General features: G+C 35.3%; 2 protein-coding genes across 5 annotated transcripts; one reads left to right on the top strand and one right to left on the bottom strand.

Moving 5' to 3' along the window:
• Positions 1–8260: 8260 nt before the first annotated feature.
• On the top strand, positions 8261–12516 carry LOC112776313 (putative FBD-associated F-box protein At5g56440). Of its 3 annotated transcripts, none has more exons than XM_072227395.1 (5): positions 8261–8587; positions 9210–10126; positions 10232–10381; positions 10476–10764; positions 11137–12516. In XM_072227395.1, the coding sequence occupies exons 2-5, from the start codon at positions 9245–9247 to the stop codon at positions 11139–11141; spliced, it is 1326 nt and encodes a 441-aa protein (XP_072083496.1). In that variant the 5' UTR covers positions 8261–8587; positions 9210–9244; the 3' UTR covers positions 11142–12516. The 3 variants fall into 3 exon arrangements, with proteins under 3 accessions (XP_072083496.1, XP_072083495.1, XP_072083494.1); XM_072227394.1 differs by having other exon boundaries at positions 8267–8587; positions 9222–10126; XM_072227393.1 differs by lacking the exon at positions 8261–8587 and having other exon boundaries at positions 8790–10126.
• LOC140181853 (uncharacterized) lies at positions 12477–15347 on the bottom strand. 2 transcript variants are annotated; one of them, XR_011877416.1, is made up of 3 exons: positions 13879–15347; positions 13396–13522; positions 12477–13179 (listed from the first exon to the last, which is right to left on the bottom strand). XR_011877416.1 is itself a non-coding variant. In XM_072227396.1 (3 exons), exons 1-3 carry the CDS (start codon positions 14114–14116, stop codon positions 13122–13124), a joined length of 324 nt encoding a protein of 107 aa, XP_072083497.1. In that variant the 5' UTR covers positions 14117–15126; the 3' UTR covers positions 12477–13121. The 2 variants fall into 2 exon arrangements, 1 of the variants encoding a protein (XP_072083497.1); XM_072227396.1 differs by having other exon boundaries at positions 13978–15126.
• Between the last annotated feature and the right edge of the window lie 1582 nt (positions 15348–16929).

Below are 16929 nucleotides of genomic sequence, written 5' to 3' on the forward strand. Positions count from 1 at the left end.
CCAAAGCCCGCTAATTGCCCTTTTTCAAAAACGCTTGCATCGCAGTTCACTTTACAGACATTCATTGGAGGTGGTTCCCAGTTATATTGCAAAGAGGAAGGAATAATATGTTTTTGGTTGGTAACAACCTTAGAGAAATCGCGAGCAGCATGTTGAACTAAGTGAACAATTTTCTCCTTACTCCATGGATCATCTTGATGGAAGATGTCATTGTTCCTATCCCTCCAAATCCACCAAAAGGCCGCTGCAAAGAGAAACTCATTTTTGTTGAGGTTAGAACGAATCCAAGACACAAAATCCAAACTAGAGTCCTCAGCGGTCATTCCCAAATTTAAGCTAATCCAAATCTGACGAGCTTTTTGGCAAGTCCTAAAGCAGTGGTTAATATCCTCTAGAGCAAGATAACATCGCTGACAAAAATCAGAAGTAGCAAGACCTCTTTGAAATCGGTAACTAGCTGTGGGAACTCCGTTGTTGAGACAAAGCCAGAGCAGACACTTTATCTTCTCCGGTATTCTCAAGCGCCAAAGCCAAAGCCAATTTTCATTATCGTTCCAGCCAAATTTCTTCTTCAATAGCCATTCATACCCGCTTTTAGTCGAGTAGGTGAGAGTATTTGAGTTTGTCCAAAACCAACCTGTTTTATCTCCTGCCTGCTTGATAGGATCAAAGAGCATCAAATCAAGTTTAACTTCTTCCGGAATCATTGTGCAAAGAATATCCCACCGCCAATGTCCATGGTACCAGACATCTTCTAGCTTCAAGTGAGAATCAGAGATGTGCACAAAAGGAACCAAAGGAGCTAGTGTTCCACATGGTCGCCAAGCATGATACCAAAAGGATTGAGACATCCTGCCTGTACACCAATCAAAACCATCACGAAGCTTTTCTATTGTCTTATAAATCGCTCGCCAAGTGCTTGAAACATTATTAGAAAAACTGGATGAAAAGCAAGACCTCCCAGATAAATATTTTGCCAACATAATTCTTACCCAAAGCTTATCATTATTATGCAGTAATTGCCAAACAAGCTTTCCTAATAAAGCAAAATTTACACACTGGGTATCTCTAATTCCCAAGCCTCCATACTTTCTTGGAGTGACAACTTTGCTCCACTTGACATAATTTAAGCATCGCTCCCCCACCTTTCCCTTCCACAAGAATTGTCTAAGCACAGAATCAATCTTTTGACAAATCGAAGTAGGAAAAAGAGTCACTTGCATCTGATAAATAGGAAGAGAAGAAGCAACAGATTTAATTAAGCAAAGCCTGCCTGCTCTGTTAAGGAGCCGACCTTTCCAACTAGCCAGCCTATTCTTGATCTTCTCTAAAGAGTCCGAAAAAATAGACCTAGCAGCTCGAGGATGGTTAAGGTTCACCCCCAAGTATTTGCCTAGGTCACTAGTAAAAGGAATATGAGAAACACCAGACAACATTTCCTTCCTTCTATTAGAGATATTTCTAGAACAAATAGCTTTAGATTTTTCAATGTTAACCTTCATACCTGAAGCTTTGCAAAACAACTCCAAGGTGTGCACAACATTCTGAACTTGATTTTTTTTCGCTTTACAAAAAAGGAGGAGGTCATCTGCAAACATCAAGTGAGAAACTCTAGGTCCTCCTCTAGAAACAGCCACACCATCCCAAATACCCTCGTCAACTTGTTTGGAAATGAAGCACGCCAATCTCTCCATGCACAAAACAAATAAATAAGGAGAAATTGGATCTCCTTGCCTGAGCCCTCTGCGAGGTTGGAAGCTGTCCAATCTATTCCCATTCCAAAGGATGGAAAGATTTGAAGCCTGAACACAATTCATTACAAGCCGAATAATTAGAGAAGGAAAGCCAAAAGATTCAAGAGTGTGCTCAAGAAAATTCCAATCAACTCTATCATAAGCTTTTTCTAAATCAATCTTAAAAGCCATAGCTCCTTTTCTAGACTTTGTCCGCTTAAGAAAGTGAAGAACTTCTTGGGCCACAATAATATTATCAGGCGCTCCTCTACCATGTATAAACCCTCCCTGAGTTGGGCTAACAATCTCATCCAAAAAAGGTCGTAATCTATTAACCAGCACTTTAGTCACTAGCTTATAAATTACATTACAAAGGCTTATTGGCCGAAAATCCTTCAATCTAGTTGGAGGGTCGCATTTAGGGATAAGAACAATCAAAGTTTCCAACAAAGAATGGCTTAAAGTCTCCCCTAAGAATGCTTTCTGAACAGTACGCCACACCTCATGACCCACCACATCCCAATATTCCTTGAAGAAAAAAACTTGAAAACCATCCGGCCCAGGAGCTTTGAACGAGCTCATATTATCTAGAGCTTCTTTAACCTCCAACATTGTTACTGGTTTAGACAAATTATCACAAGCATCCTGGCTAAGAGATGGCATAGGAATTTCTCCCATGCAATTAACCTCAACATGCTCAGTAGAGCAAAAAATATTTTTGAAAAAATGAACGACCTCTCTTTGCAAAACTTCCGGATCATCAGACCAGGACCCATCACTGACCAGCAACCCATGAACCTTGTTAGATTTTCTTCTAATGATGGTTTGCATATGGAAAAAGCTAGTATTTCTATCACCATACCGAACCCATTGATCTCTTGACTTCTGGTACCAAAGCAATTCTTCCTGGGCCAAAACTAGATTATACTCAGCTCTCAATTCTTCCTCTTTGTGCTTCAAAATCGGATCATCGTCAGCCTCCATTTTTCGTTGAATACAATTCAAATAAGCCTCCAATTCCCTCTTTTTAATAAAAATATTGCCGAAGACCGTAGAGTTGAATTCCAACGAAGCTTCTTGAACCCCCAACAACTTCCTATGGATGCCAAAGTCTGTACTATTCCAAGATTTCTGAACAATGGCCTTGTAATCAGGATGCGTTGCCCATGCCGCTTGGAATCTAAAAGGCCGGTTTCCTTTCTTGATAGGAACTCCTTGACATCGGATAAGTAGGGGACAATGATCAGAGTGGGAACGGCTGAGAACTTCAACAAAAGCTTCTGGAAAAAGAAGACGCCATTCTGCAGTACAGCAAGCTCTATCTAATCTCTTTGCAATTTCTCTGTTTCCTTGAATTTTACGGAACCAAGTAAACCGTCTTCCAGAGGTTGTCAGATCAAAAAGACCACAAGAATCTAGAGTACTTGCAAAGACACTACTGCGAGTCGAATAGTAATTACCCCCCTTCACCTCATGAACACTCAAAATATCATTAAAATCCCCAACCACCACCCATGGGTCCTGAATGCACAAACCAATATCAAGCAGATGACTCCATAATTCTACTCTATTAGTGGCTTGAGGGCTGCCATAAACCGCACTGCAAATCCATCTTCGCCCACCACCATCAATTTCCAAAGTTACACATTGATTCATAGCCCAAAGAATTTTACAAGAAAATTTTAAATTAGCAGAGAGGAACCAAATTCCTCCCTTATGTCCAACAGCATCTACAATCCCTACAGGATAATAGCCTAATCTCCCCCAAAATTCTTTCATAGTTTCAAACCCAATATGAGTTTCCACCAAAATAAAAAAAGTTGGTTGAAATTTTCGTACTAACTCCTTACAGTGCACCCGAGACATCTTATTTGACGCTCCCCTTACATTCCAACTAATAATATTTAAATGGTCACAATCCATAAAAATAAATTAAATAATTGGAATTTATAATCATTCTACCTCACGTTGATGGACCCCTGTCTCCAATTGTCTTCTGGTGGACTTGCGTCGCAGAACCATCATTCTTCTGTTGAGGTTGGTTCTCCAAGTTTGTTGTTGCACTAGCTTTATCAAGCTCTTTTTGTACTCGAGAATCCGTTGACAATGCTTCAATAGGTGAGTTTTGAAGCGAAATAGGACGCTGCCTTTTGTGCCCTGCTTTAAAAAAAGGAGTACTCTGATCCTTGAAAGCCACCTGAGTTGTTCCCAAAGAGCCAAGCGTGGATGGAGGATCTTTCTTTTCCTTAGGCTCCACCTTTGCATTTGATAAAGACGTCACCTTTGCATTTGATGAGGATCCAGCATGCATTTTATTAGACCCAAAAGAAAATTTTTTACTCACCAAATTGGAGCATATTGCTACATTGGCTTTTTTTGGCACTACATTGGGGCCTTTACCCACTTTTTCCTTGCCTTTTCTACTAACTGTAACCCATTCATCCTCTTTTGCTTGAGTATCCCTATCCATGCGTGATTCTTGTAAATTATCATGCACAAGACCCGCTGCTCCATGCTTCTCCATAATTGGAATTGATTTGGCATTAATTCCAAATTCAAAAGTTGAATTTTGATTTTTTACTGGGATTTGACTACCTTCTGCCGTTTTCTCATTGTTATCCACCGAAAACAGTGACGGCAAATTTTTCTCCTTCACCATGGTTTCCTTCTCAATGTTATTGTTGTTCTCTTTCGCACATTCTCTTGTTACATGCCCAAAGCAGCTACATTTTTCACAAATTAAATTCAAGTGCTCATATTCTATGTCATACATATGACCATCAACTTGAATCTTTTTTATGACTGGAAGTCCCAAGTTAATTTGCACACATGCTCTTGCATACTTTCCCCTTTCTGCAGACTTGGTGGCTAAATCGATGCAGATCGGTTTACCAACAGCTGACGCAATCATTTTCATGGCTTTCTCTTGATAATAGTTAATGTTTAAACCTGTGATTCTTATCCAAACCATGGTAGATCCAAAAGTGTTTTCACAAGGTCTGAATGAAGAACTCCAAGGTTTAACCGCAACATAACTACCAGTAATCATCCATGGTCCTCCAAGGAGAACTTTTTCTCTATCCTCCAAGAGATCAAATTTAACTAAGAAATAGCCAAAACCGACATCTAGTACCTCATATCCTCCTTTGGTTCTCCAGACTCCTTTAAGCCTGTGCGTGATCGCCGTATAGCTAAAGTTTTTTCCAAGAACTTTGATCACGATGGCATCTTTGTAGGGCTCTGCCAATATCTCCTTTGCTTCTTCAGTGAACGTCACAGTTGGTATCTCCGAATCGCCTTGCTTACCAACTACTGTAGCCATCTTATCCCCATCAAGAGAATCAGCAACCTCCAAAGCTCTCCTTGTTGAGGCACCCACAACTTTATCTCTAAACGATATTCGCTGACTTTGAATCTTGTTATTGTCTCTTTTAATTCCCTCCTTTTCACCTGATGCATGCCCACCTCCACTCTCCCCCTTATTGCTCTCGCCGGCATGGCCGGCTGCCTCGCTATGTGCCACCCTCGAAGACTCTCCCCCGCTCTCTCCACTCTCCATTTCAAAATTCAAAAAACGTTTAGTTTAACTTAACGCATGATTACATATAACTGTCTTTTCTATGCGAATTTCTTATTTTTTTTTTCAAATTTTCTCAGCCTTTTCTGCATTTTTTTCCTTTTTTGCGTTCTCTTCATTCTATTTATTTTCTGCGTTCTTTTCGTTCACGATCAGTGCTCTTTGATTTGAATTGAAAATTTAAGATAAATTTTTTTTGAAATCAAAATGTGAAATCAAGTTTGAATTTGAATGTAATGTAGAATTTTTTTATTTATTTTTTCGCTGAATCTGTTTTTGTTCCTAATTTGGGTGCATTTGGAAAGATATTTTGGTTTAATTAGGAACATTTTTTGGTGTTTGTTTCAATTTTTCTATGATAATGAGCAGTTTGTACGAAAATGTTGAGATGACTTTTAACACACTTAGAGCTTGTTTGGCCGTCATTTTAAAAAAAATATATTTTTTTAAATGATATTATTTTAAAAGATCTTTTACAAAAGTAAAAGTGATTTTATGTTTGGATATCTCATGTAAAAAGATTTTTTTTATCTATCAATTATATTTGGGTAAAACAAGATAAAAGTGTATTTTTGTTCATTTATTATATGAAAAACATCTTTTTTTTAAAGAAAAAAAGATCTTTTAAAAAAGTATGTAAATTGTAACTTCTCACAAAATATATATATTTTTTATTTTTCTAGTACTTTTACTTTTACAATTAAAAATTTGCCAATCACAAAAAAAATATATTTATTATCGATTTAATGGCACCCAAACAAACACTTAGCTACTGCTTTTTCTTCTCTTTTTCTTTTTTCCTCATTTTTCTCTTTCATTATTGTTATTGTCATGGTCGTTGTCTTTTTTTATATAACAGTACAAATTCACAATGCACCAAAATTTCTTAATGATGACAACATACAAATTAACTCAGTTTAAAACAAATTCAAACTAAAAGTACACCTTATTTAAATCCAAAATGCAGCACAATTACTTAATGATAAGTACATACAAACAAACTCAATTCAAAACAAGTTCAAACAAAAAATGCACTTTATTTAAATCTAGAATATACCGAAATTCAAATTCAGAATGCATCGAAAGTACTTAATGATAACGGCGCACAAACAAATTTAATTTAAAACAAGCACAGACCATAAATTCCTCTTCTTCCTTCTTCTTTTCTTGTTTATTTTTTGTTCTTGTTTTATTTTTTCATTTACTCTCTTAACAAGAATAAAAACAAGAAAAAATCAAACAAATAAATAAATAAGAAACGCATAATGATGTAAAATAACTGAAAAGAAGAGGAGAAAAAGAAACAATGCAGCAACAATAATAAAAAAACGATGATGAGAAGAAAATACGCGAAAAATAAGAAGGAACACGAAGAAGGAATCCGAAGAAAAAGGCGGAAGAGAAGAAGAAAGAGCAGAAATACGAAAAAGGAAAAGAAGAATAAAGAGGAGGAGAGGAATACGGAATTATTTCATGAAGTTAGATCGTGTATTCATGCTTTAATAATAAAACTGATTTTTGTTAAGTTTTAACCAACTTAGTTAAATTTGATTATCAAAAAGATTTAAATAAATAGTATAACTGCTTCTTTTATACGTATAAATTGAATTTGAAGTAAGATATGCTTATACTTTTTATATATCAAATATGAGATGATTGTTGATTTTTTTTAATAATGTCCAACATAAGAGGCCGCATAGTTCTTTTAAAAAAATCTCGATGACATGATGTTGAAAATATTTGATAAGATAAACATCTAGCTCATCAACTATCTAGTTTAAAGAAGGAATAATAATATTGTTTGAAAAACATTTCAAATTCATCATTTGCATAGTTCTCTATTAGATCATTACTAATTTTCAATAATTATTTACCTAATTACTTTGTCTCTTCTTGATTTGACAATTATACATATAAACAATATTATATTTTTAGTAGTTTGAGCACTTGATAAAACTGTTAAAAATAAAATAAATTCACAATTAAATATATAATATTTTATCTCGATGATGATAAAATGATAGAAAATATTTGTCTAAAACTTTCATCTAAGGTATCCTCTTTTTTAAAAAAAGAAAAATTTATAATTCTAAAAATCAAATTGAATCGATCAGAAGAAACACTTGAAATTGATCACCTAGTTAATTCGGTTGATCTCATAAACTGCTTGCAAAAACTAATAAAAAAATTAGTAGAATCGACAGTTAATCAGTGAACTGTTGGAAATAACTAGGGTTGAAAGTGAGTCAAGTTTAGCAGAGCTAAATTAAGTTCAAACTCGGTTCACAAAAATTAAACTTGACTTACGGCTCAACTCATTAACAATCGAGCCTATTTCGTAAGCTTAAATTCGGCTTAACAAAAGCTCATGAGCTAACTCGAGCTCACAAGTTGGCTCAAATAATAGGAACATAATCTATAATTCTATATCAATAAATTATAACTTATACATATTAAAAAATAAATTTAATATATTATTTATCTATTAATTATAAATTTTTTATTTATGTCCTACATCAAAATTCTATATAAAAAAGACAATAAAATTTTAGATAATTAAGAACATTAATATATATGTGAAATTATATATTACTATTATATATATATTAAATTATTAATACGTATATCCTATTTGCATTTAATCGGTACTTTTAATATTATATATATAATTGAGCCAACTTACGAGCTAATGAATTAAGCTTATCTAAGTTTAAATTCGTCTCATTTAATTTATGAGTTCAAATTTAAGCTCAAACTCGACTCACTAGCTCACAAGTTCAGGTTATCGAACTATTAATGAGTCAAGTTCGAAGTGGCTCATGAGCTGGCTTGACTCAATTACAGACCTAAAAACAATCGATTTATTTAAAGATCTTCGGTTCGGTATCAACCCCCTAAAACCGGCGCCGTTTAATCTTTTTTTTAAAAAAAAAGGCGCCCTAATCCCCCCAAATGCAACCCACCAGTCCCACTCCTCTTTTTCTCTGAAAATTGAAAATTCATTTGGAGAACCTAGTCCCCAAACGCAGCCCGCATCTCCGCAACCACCAACCCTCTCCGTAGTCATCGCCGAACTCTTCTCCTCCGAGAACAGGTGTCGCGTGTGGAAATCTGTCGCCGTCATAGCCGTCGCCATCCTAGGAAGCTCTGTTCTGTCGCCGTTGTGTGGAAGTTCTGTCGCCGTTGTCGTCTCCTCTGTTCGAGCTCTCTCTGTATCTTCGCCGGCAGTTCGCACTCTTCTGTCGTCGCCGTCACTCTCCTTCCTCTATCGCCGCCGGTAAGCATTGTTGCTTGGAATTATCTTTACTTAGTTTTCTAATTCGTACTGTTGTTAATAATTTTGAGTTGCTGATTTTCAGATTTTGATAATTTTTGTAGTTCTGTTAATAATACTGGGTTTAGTAGATTACTGAATGTTTGAGTTGTTGAATGATTCTGTCAAATATTTTTTGTTGAATTAATTTCGTTCATGGTTTTTTTTTTTCTGTATGTTAAAGATTGAACAATTATAAAGTGATCAACAGTTATAAGACAATGTTGTTCAAGAATTTCAAACTAGTTTGTGATGAGTTGCGTCTTCGATTAGTTAAAAAATTGTTTGTTAATATTTCTTTTGATAGTAGAACATTTTGTATTTGTGACTGTATATTTTAATTATTTTTAGTTATAAACTTTAATATTTAAAATTATTTGTGATCATCTAATATTAAAATTATGAATAATTCATTATATGAAATTGTAAAATTTTAAATTTTATTAAGTTAAAAATTATTTAATTTAAATATTTAAAATTATATATTAAATTTTTAATAATTTTATTTAATATTTAATTAAATCAGTTGAATTCAATTGAATGATTGATCCAATAACCCTTGGCTATCCTTCAAATCCTAAACCAGTAAACCCTACAGCTGAGAAAGCCAAACCATCAACCATGAACATGGATAGGATCAGTTTCTTACCCGACTCTATCCTTTGCGACATTCTCTCATACCTCCCAACAAAACAAGCTGTATCCACCAGCATCCTCTGTCGCAGGTGGCGCCATGTTTGGAAGGATCTCCAAGTCCTTGACATAGAGGATAGACCCTTTTGGTCCCGTCGGGGATATCGGTTTGATTCATATGTGAATGCTGTTCTATCTCAGCGCAGTGCAAATTACCCTATCAAAAAGTTTCGCCTCACTTCCTATAATAGTTCAGAGGATCTCATCTTAACATGGCTTGATGCCGTCATTGGTCCCCATCTCCAGGAACTCTATCTCTTCATTGGTTTAATGAGGAGAATCAAGTTGCCTGAATCCATATTCACTTGTGTATCACTCAAGTCCCTTGTTTTGAAACGTTATAGTCATTTGAATTATTATCCAGAGTTTCCAAATGTTTATCTGCCATCCCTCAAGAATCTAGAGTTGGAAATCGTCTCTGTGGACCCCAGCAAGCTTTTATCCGGCTGCCCTGTTCTTGAAGTTCTTAAGCTCATTCTACAAAACACGACCCAAGAAGGTTTTCATGTTTATGTACCTACAATCCAGATGCCTCGCACATTGAAAAGTTTAACCTTTGAAGATTACACTAGCTTGATGGAAGAGATTAACGTTCGGGAAATATACACTCCATTTCTTGAATACCTGCATATGAGAACGGTGGCCTCGGCGAACTCTGAGCTACAGGTATCAGTTATCAATTTTCCCAACATGGTGGAGGCACATCTTGATATTTGTCATGAACGTGTTGAGCATGGGGCTTGGGTGCCCAAGCTCTTCAAGGCACTCCGCGAAACAAAATTGTTGGCATTGAAATATGAAACAACACAGGTAACATGCTTATCATAATCCCATGATTCCTCAAGCTAAATGTTTGATGTAACTCGATAATTTGAATTTATAACTATATTTGATATCTAGTTATCTTCTACACAGTGCTTATTTAGTGCTCCAGCTTTCGAGTTTCCAGAATTTCACTGTTTGCTCAATCTAGAGCTTGATGTTCCATGTTTCAACGCAAACTTCCTGCTAAACTTCCTTCATAATTGTCATGTACTTGAAGCTCTTGTAATTTGTATTTGGAAGGTATGAATATATTTCAATTTAAAACTACTGGCTCTATTTCTTTTTTGTTGTTTGTTGTTTCCCTCAGTCGAGAAGTGTTGTTTTTTGTTATCAGCGAGCATATGCTCACCCGGTGGAATATAATGGGCCAAGACCACCAAGCATGGTTCCCAATTGTTTGACATCACATCTCAGGAGTTTTGAGTTTAGAGGATATCAAGACTCTACAGATGAGCGTGAATTTATTGCATATCTTTTACAAAGAGGACTTGTTTTGAAGACAGTGACAATTCATCTTAAATCTGATTTCGACCTAGAGACAAAGTACATTATTCTCAAGGGATTATCTGCTATACCGAGGGGCTCTCCAATATGTCAGCTTAATTTCATTGACCACAATCATGGTATGAACTGATCTCATTATCTCTATTCTCTATTGTTCGTTGATCATTGTTGACAAGATATCATGTTGGAGCCTTAAAAGTTTAAAATTATTAAAGTTTCATAACATAGGGTCAATTTTAGGCTAGTCTTCCAACTAAATTCTTAAAATATTTGTTATGCTTCTGAATAAATTTGTTTGATGCCCTGTTGATAAATAATGAAATATACACTTGAACATAGCATCGGTGGTTTGGACTGGCTAACTTTGATATTGACAAGTATTTTCATTTCTCTGGTTCATCCTTAAAAGTCTGTTTTTTTGGTCTCTCATCCTTGGAAATTTATATATGCCATTTGATCCTTTGAGTTGCATGTATGGCTTTGTGATGCAGGTTGATGGCAACTCTACTCTCTGGGCAACTGACAAACGTTTGATTGTTTTACGGTTTACGTACACAAACATGTTGGCTGCTATTTGACAATGTTGCTAGATTAAAGCACTGTATAGTATATATTGACTATTGTGTATGAATTTCTGTTTTTGAAAGAAGTTGGGAAGTTAGGACCAAGTTAACCACTGCATATTATTGTACTCTTCTGATGTTATCTACGGTTCAATGTTTCTATATTTTTAAGTTGGATCATTTTTTGTGATGCATAAAAATATGCATGGTTAATTAGGACTAAATGCCATGGTTTTGCAGAGAAGTCATTTTTCTGACAATGAATTGATGATTTGTATAGCACAAACAGCAATTTTGATTACGCACTGCCACCAATTCAGATTTACATATAAATAGCATTTGATTCTTTATGGTAAATTGAATCAACTTGACTCAATTTATATATAAATAATATTTTATTCGATTTATATAGAAGTATTCAGGACATAGGGTATAACTAATTTTAGCTTAGGACATCTGTATAATTTAAAACTGAAATCATTTTATTTGGAGGTCACACTTCTCCTTCCGATGCTCCAAAATTGTATAGGTAATGTCATAACTCAAACAATTTATTTTCACTTTCTCAGGTCTTCTAACAATATAGGTTTCTATCTGTGCAGGTTATGTATAGTCTTCCTTACCTTCAGCTGCATCGGATATGCCATGCCCTTTATACTGTGTGCAACAATTTGTTGCTGCCTACCTTGCATATCGGCATTCCTGAGGAATTTTCACCAAACAGAGGAGCCTCAATAGAATCCATTAACACTCTGCTAGGTTTGACTTGGTTGGTTGTAAATTAATATCTTTTATTTTTCATGACTTAATTGCAGGCTTGCTGCACTTGCTTGGCAAAATATGTAGACAACGACGAACTTAGGGAGCTACCATGCTTTCATATCTTTCATGTAGGGTGTATTGATAAATGGTTAAAGATAAATGTATCCTGTCCTCTTTGTAAATATGAAGTTGGTACAAACAATGAAGGGTCACATTCGACCATGGGTTCCAATGAGCATTAGATGAGAAAACAAAAAGGGAGACAATTCTGTTGTTCGGTGGTATTCAATGTGTTAGTAATTGCTTACATGAAGTCACGTTACCAAAGAAGAAGCATTTTCCCTGATATTGGTCATATTTGGGTTCTTGCCTTGAAGTGTTTTTGTTTTTTTGTTGCTAGAGAGATGAAGATAGATGCAACATTAGCACCTTTCCCCAATTTTCCATATCAAGTGTTGTTCTAGAATATAGGCTACACTAATCTTGTATTGTATGTACGTACATTGTGACCAATATAATCAAAATGTTGATTTTGATTTACCTTGAGTTTAAAGTTGTTCAGAAATAATTATACAAACCCGGCGGATTCAGTTACACACAGACTTGCAAATTTGCAATATCCAGACACACGGAGTCAATATTCACTGAAATCTAAACATATTCAAGGAAACAATTTCCATTTCCTTTACCCTCTATCCCTTAATTATAGCAGGATTTAGCTTGCTTCAGAGAATTGGTTGATCTCCAATACTTACACAGGAAAATGAACTCATAATCACATTATTCTTGGCACTTTTATGGCAAATATCAGATACTAAAATTTTCATTAGCAATGGTCCTCACATCTAACCAACAGAAAAATAAAACACGCAACACAGCTGTCCAGTTTTACTTACTCAGTGCAGCATCCTGATCATGTAGTATTGTCCCAAGAAGTTTGTGAACTCAATGTGTAACGGGACGGGTGAACAGATCAAATCCCTATATAAATGCAAACATTCATGATATGATCGAAGGGAAGCACCACTTGAGCTATAGCTCATTGCATTGGTTGCTATTTTTTGGGTTGTACCCACTACTATTGGTTGGTCGTCGTTCCTTTCTTTGTGGGGCATAATACATGGCTTCAGATGTTGTAACTCATTACCTATTTATCTTGGCACAAAATTGTTTGTTGACTCTTCAACCAGATATTTCTCATGCAGCTGGCTGCAGAAAGGGAATAAATGAAGAATTGAATTGTCATCATGAAATGAATACAGAAATGAATACACCAGCTTCCAGAATTACTATAGTAAAATCAATCACATCAAGAACCTAATGGTTGAGCGCTCAGCTTCTAAGACACTCCAAATCAGTTTCTCGCCATCAGTCACATGTGCATTCATGCCCCCCCCCCCCCCCTTTCTTAAAATCCAGAATTACCTGTAGTGCAAGCAAAATCTTATTTCGTCTTGTATAACATTCAAAAGCAAGCGTGTTTCCAATGAATCAGATGGATTCTTCTGCAGCAACTTCAAGTACTTGGTGGCTTCTGACAGTGGACTTCCACCTAAGTCAGGAAAATACATGAGATGCAAGACATTGTCCCCTTCACAATTAAAACAAGCACAGTATATAAATGACAGATGAATGTTTAAAATGAGATTTTTACATAACATTGATTCACCTGACACTAAGTATCATATTGAGTTGGCGCTAAGCAGCTCTAGAGAGATTTAATTTATCAATTTAATGTGTTTGTACTCAAAAGGAAAGAGAATAATTTAAAATTAATCAAACTAAAAAATAAATTCAAATCATATAATACCGTTTATAATAATCTTAGTCAAATTTATATAATCAAAATCAAACAAACAAACACCCTTGTTTATCCTTTAAATCCTAAACCCTACACCTGAGTCTAACCTTTCCAGAGACAAACTTGAGAAAGCAAAACCATTAACCATGGACATGGATAGGATCAGTTTGTTACCGAACTCTATCCTTTGCGACATTCTCTCATACCTTCCCACAAAACAAGCTGTATCCACCAGCATCCTCTCTCACAGGTGGCGCCATGTTTGGAAGGATCTTCAAGTCCTTGGCATAGAGGATATACCCTTTTGGTCTCATCGAGAATGGGAAGAAGATCGAATTGATTCATGTGTGAATGCTATTCTATCTCAGCGCAATGCAGATTACCCCATCCAAAAGTTTCGCCTCACTTCCTATAAAAATTCAGAGGATATCATCTTATCATGGCTTGATGAGGATCTCATCTTACCATGGCTCGATGCCGTCATTGGTCCCCATCTCCACGAACTCTATCTCTGCATTGATTTAAGGAGGAAAATCAAGTTGCCTGAATCCATATTCACTTGTGTATCACTCAAGTCCCTTGTTTTGAACCGTAATATTTATTTGAATTGTTATCCAGAGTTTCCAAATGTTTATCTGCCATCCCTCAAGAACCTAGAGTTGGATTTCCTCTCTGTGAACCCCAGCAAGCTTTTATCCGGCTGCCCTGTTCTTGAAATTCTTAAGCTCGCTCTACATAACACGACCCGAGAAGGTTTTCATGTTCATGAACCTACAATCCAGATGCCTCGCACATTGAAAAGTTTAACCTTTAAAGATTACAGTAGCTTGATGGAAAAGATCGACGTTCGGGAAATATACACTCCATTTCTTGAATACCTGCATATGAGAACAGAGGCCTCGGCGTACTCTGGGCTACAGGTATCAGTTATCAATTTTCCCAACATGGTGGAGGCACATCTTGATATTTGTCATGAACGTGTTGAGGATGGGGCTTGGGTGCCCGAGCTTCTCCAGGCACTCCGCCAAACAAAATTGTTGGCATTGAAATATGAAACAACACAGGTAACATGATTCCTCAAGCAAAATGATTGATGTAACTCGATAATCTCAACTTATAACTATAATTATGAATTATATTTAATATCTAGAGTTATCTTCTACACAGTGCTTATTTAGTGCTCTTGCGTTCGAGTTTCCAGAATTTCTCCGTTTGCTCAAGCTAGAGGTTGATCTTCCATGTTTCAACACAAACTTCTTGCTAAACTTCCTTCATAATTGTCATGTACTTAAAGCTCTCGTAATTCATATTTTGGGGGTATGAATACATTCAATTTGAAACTTAAAACTAGTGTCTCTATTTCTATTTGTTGTTTGCCTGCATATGTTGACAAGTGTTGTTTCCTGTTATCAGGGATATTATTTTCACCCGATGAAGTATAATGGGCCAACACCACCAACCACGGTTCCCAATTGTGTGACATCATGTCTCAAGAGTTTTGAGTTTAGAAAATATCAAGACACTGCAGATGAGCATGAGTTTGTTGCATATCTTTTACAAAGAGGACTTGCTTTGAAGACAGTGACAATTCATCTTAAATCTAATTTGAACCAAGAGACAAAGTGGATTATCTGCTGGCTAAGGATTCGATGGTCACAGAACGTTTGGACCATTAAATGGTCCCATAACAAAACATATTTTTTAAGTTTTTAATAATTGTTAAATAGTCATTTTCTAATTTTAATTATAAATTAACCCATGTATTTTATTTAATTATAAAAATTATTTTTTATTTTATAAATTATTAATTGATCATTCATCTATTATGTTTATTAACAATTAAAAAAATAATAACAAATTAGATCTTCCATTGATCGTAATAAACTTTTTGGCAAACCCAATTGATTAAACGTTTATCTTTGATCCCGTGATATTCGTTCAACAATCGATTGAATTTCAAGTTTCCACTATTTCAATGGATTTTTTATATTACTCAATCGATTGAATGTTTCAAAGCAACTTGAGGTATCACAATTCATTCGTGTTCTCTTCCTTTTCAAGATTCAAGATTCTGACACTGTAAATAATAAACAACCATGCAACCAATTTTCTTTTCCGCACTATTGGTTCTTTTTCCATGTAATGACAGTGATTCTCATCAACATGCACTCTCCTTCTCTTAGGGTTAAGTTCTTGAAATATGGTTTCCTTCGTAAAAAGCTTGTCTTTAGTTTTTTTTCGTTAGTTGAACTTGAATGCACAATATTTGAGACATTCGTCGATTGATTGGCCTATATAAATGTTCCATAGTATACAAGATTGAGAATAACAGCTGAAACATGTGCATTCTTGTAATTTGAACTAATAATTGATATATGGTGCAAAATTCAGTTCCATTCTATGGATGTAAAGTATAAAGAAAGAGTTCAGATATGAGGTGAATTTTTTAAGGTTTTTTCAAATTGAAAATTTAGAAAATTCGACATAACTCAATCGATGATCAGAATCATATCTACCTCTCTTAGTATGCATATGCAGTTTTTTACTGGCTTCCTATCTTGAGGTAGAAATTTGCTGAGAATTTCTATTTGAATGTGTTGTTCCTTCCTTACCCTTGTACTCTAACTTAGTATATTTTTCACAAATCATTGAAATGGAGCTTGTATCTATTACATCTAATGTGATTTATTATGTACTCCTGTACTCCTATATATATATATATACCAATACGAATACACAATTCTTTCACTTGCATCCCAGTAGTATTTTCTAAGGAAGGGAATAGTTGCATCCTATGGTAGCCCTTTAACCCCTTTCTCCCTTTTTTTTTTTTTTTTTTTTGTTATCCATCAGTTAGGTTCATCGAATTAGCTGTAACTTTCAGTATAAACTTAAATGACATGGTTTACTTTATATTTTATCTTTTATCTTCAAGTATAATTTCTATTTGTCTTTTTTCTTTTATCTTAATTTCATTTTGCATCAACATGTGTTGAACATTGCAGTGATTTTGTTTTTGATCCTGCTAAATGGCCACGGACACAAATGGAGGAAGATTTCCTAAAGCTATCACAAACATTCAACACAATGCGATCTGTTGTGACGGTGATCCTAAATATAAGATAGCCGTTCTTGATGATGCTGCAGCAGCAATAAAT

This window comes from Arachis hypogaea, chromosome 19 (genome assembly GCF_003086295.3).
Source record: "Arachis hypogaea cultivar Tifrunner chromosome 19, arahy.Tifrunner.gnm2.J5K5, whole genome shotgun sequence".
NCBI classification, from domain to species: Eukaryota; Viridiplantae; Streptophyta; class Magnoliopsida; order Fabales; family Fabaceae; genus Arachis; species Arachis hypogaea.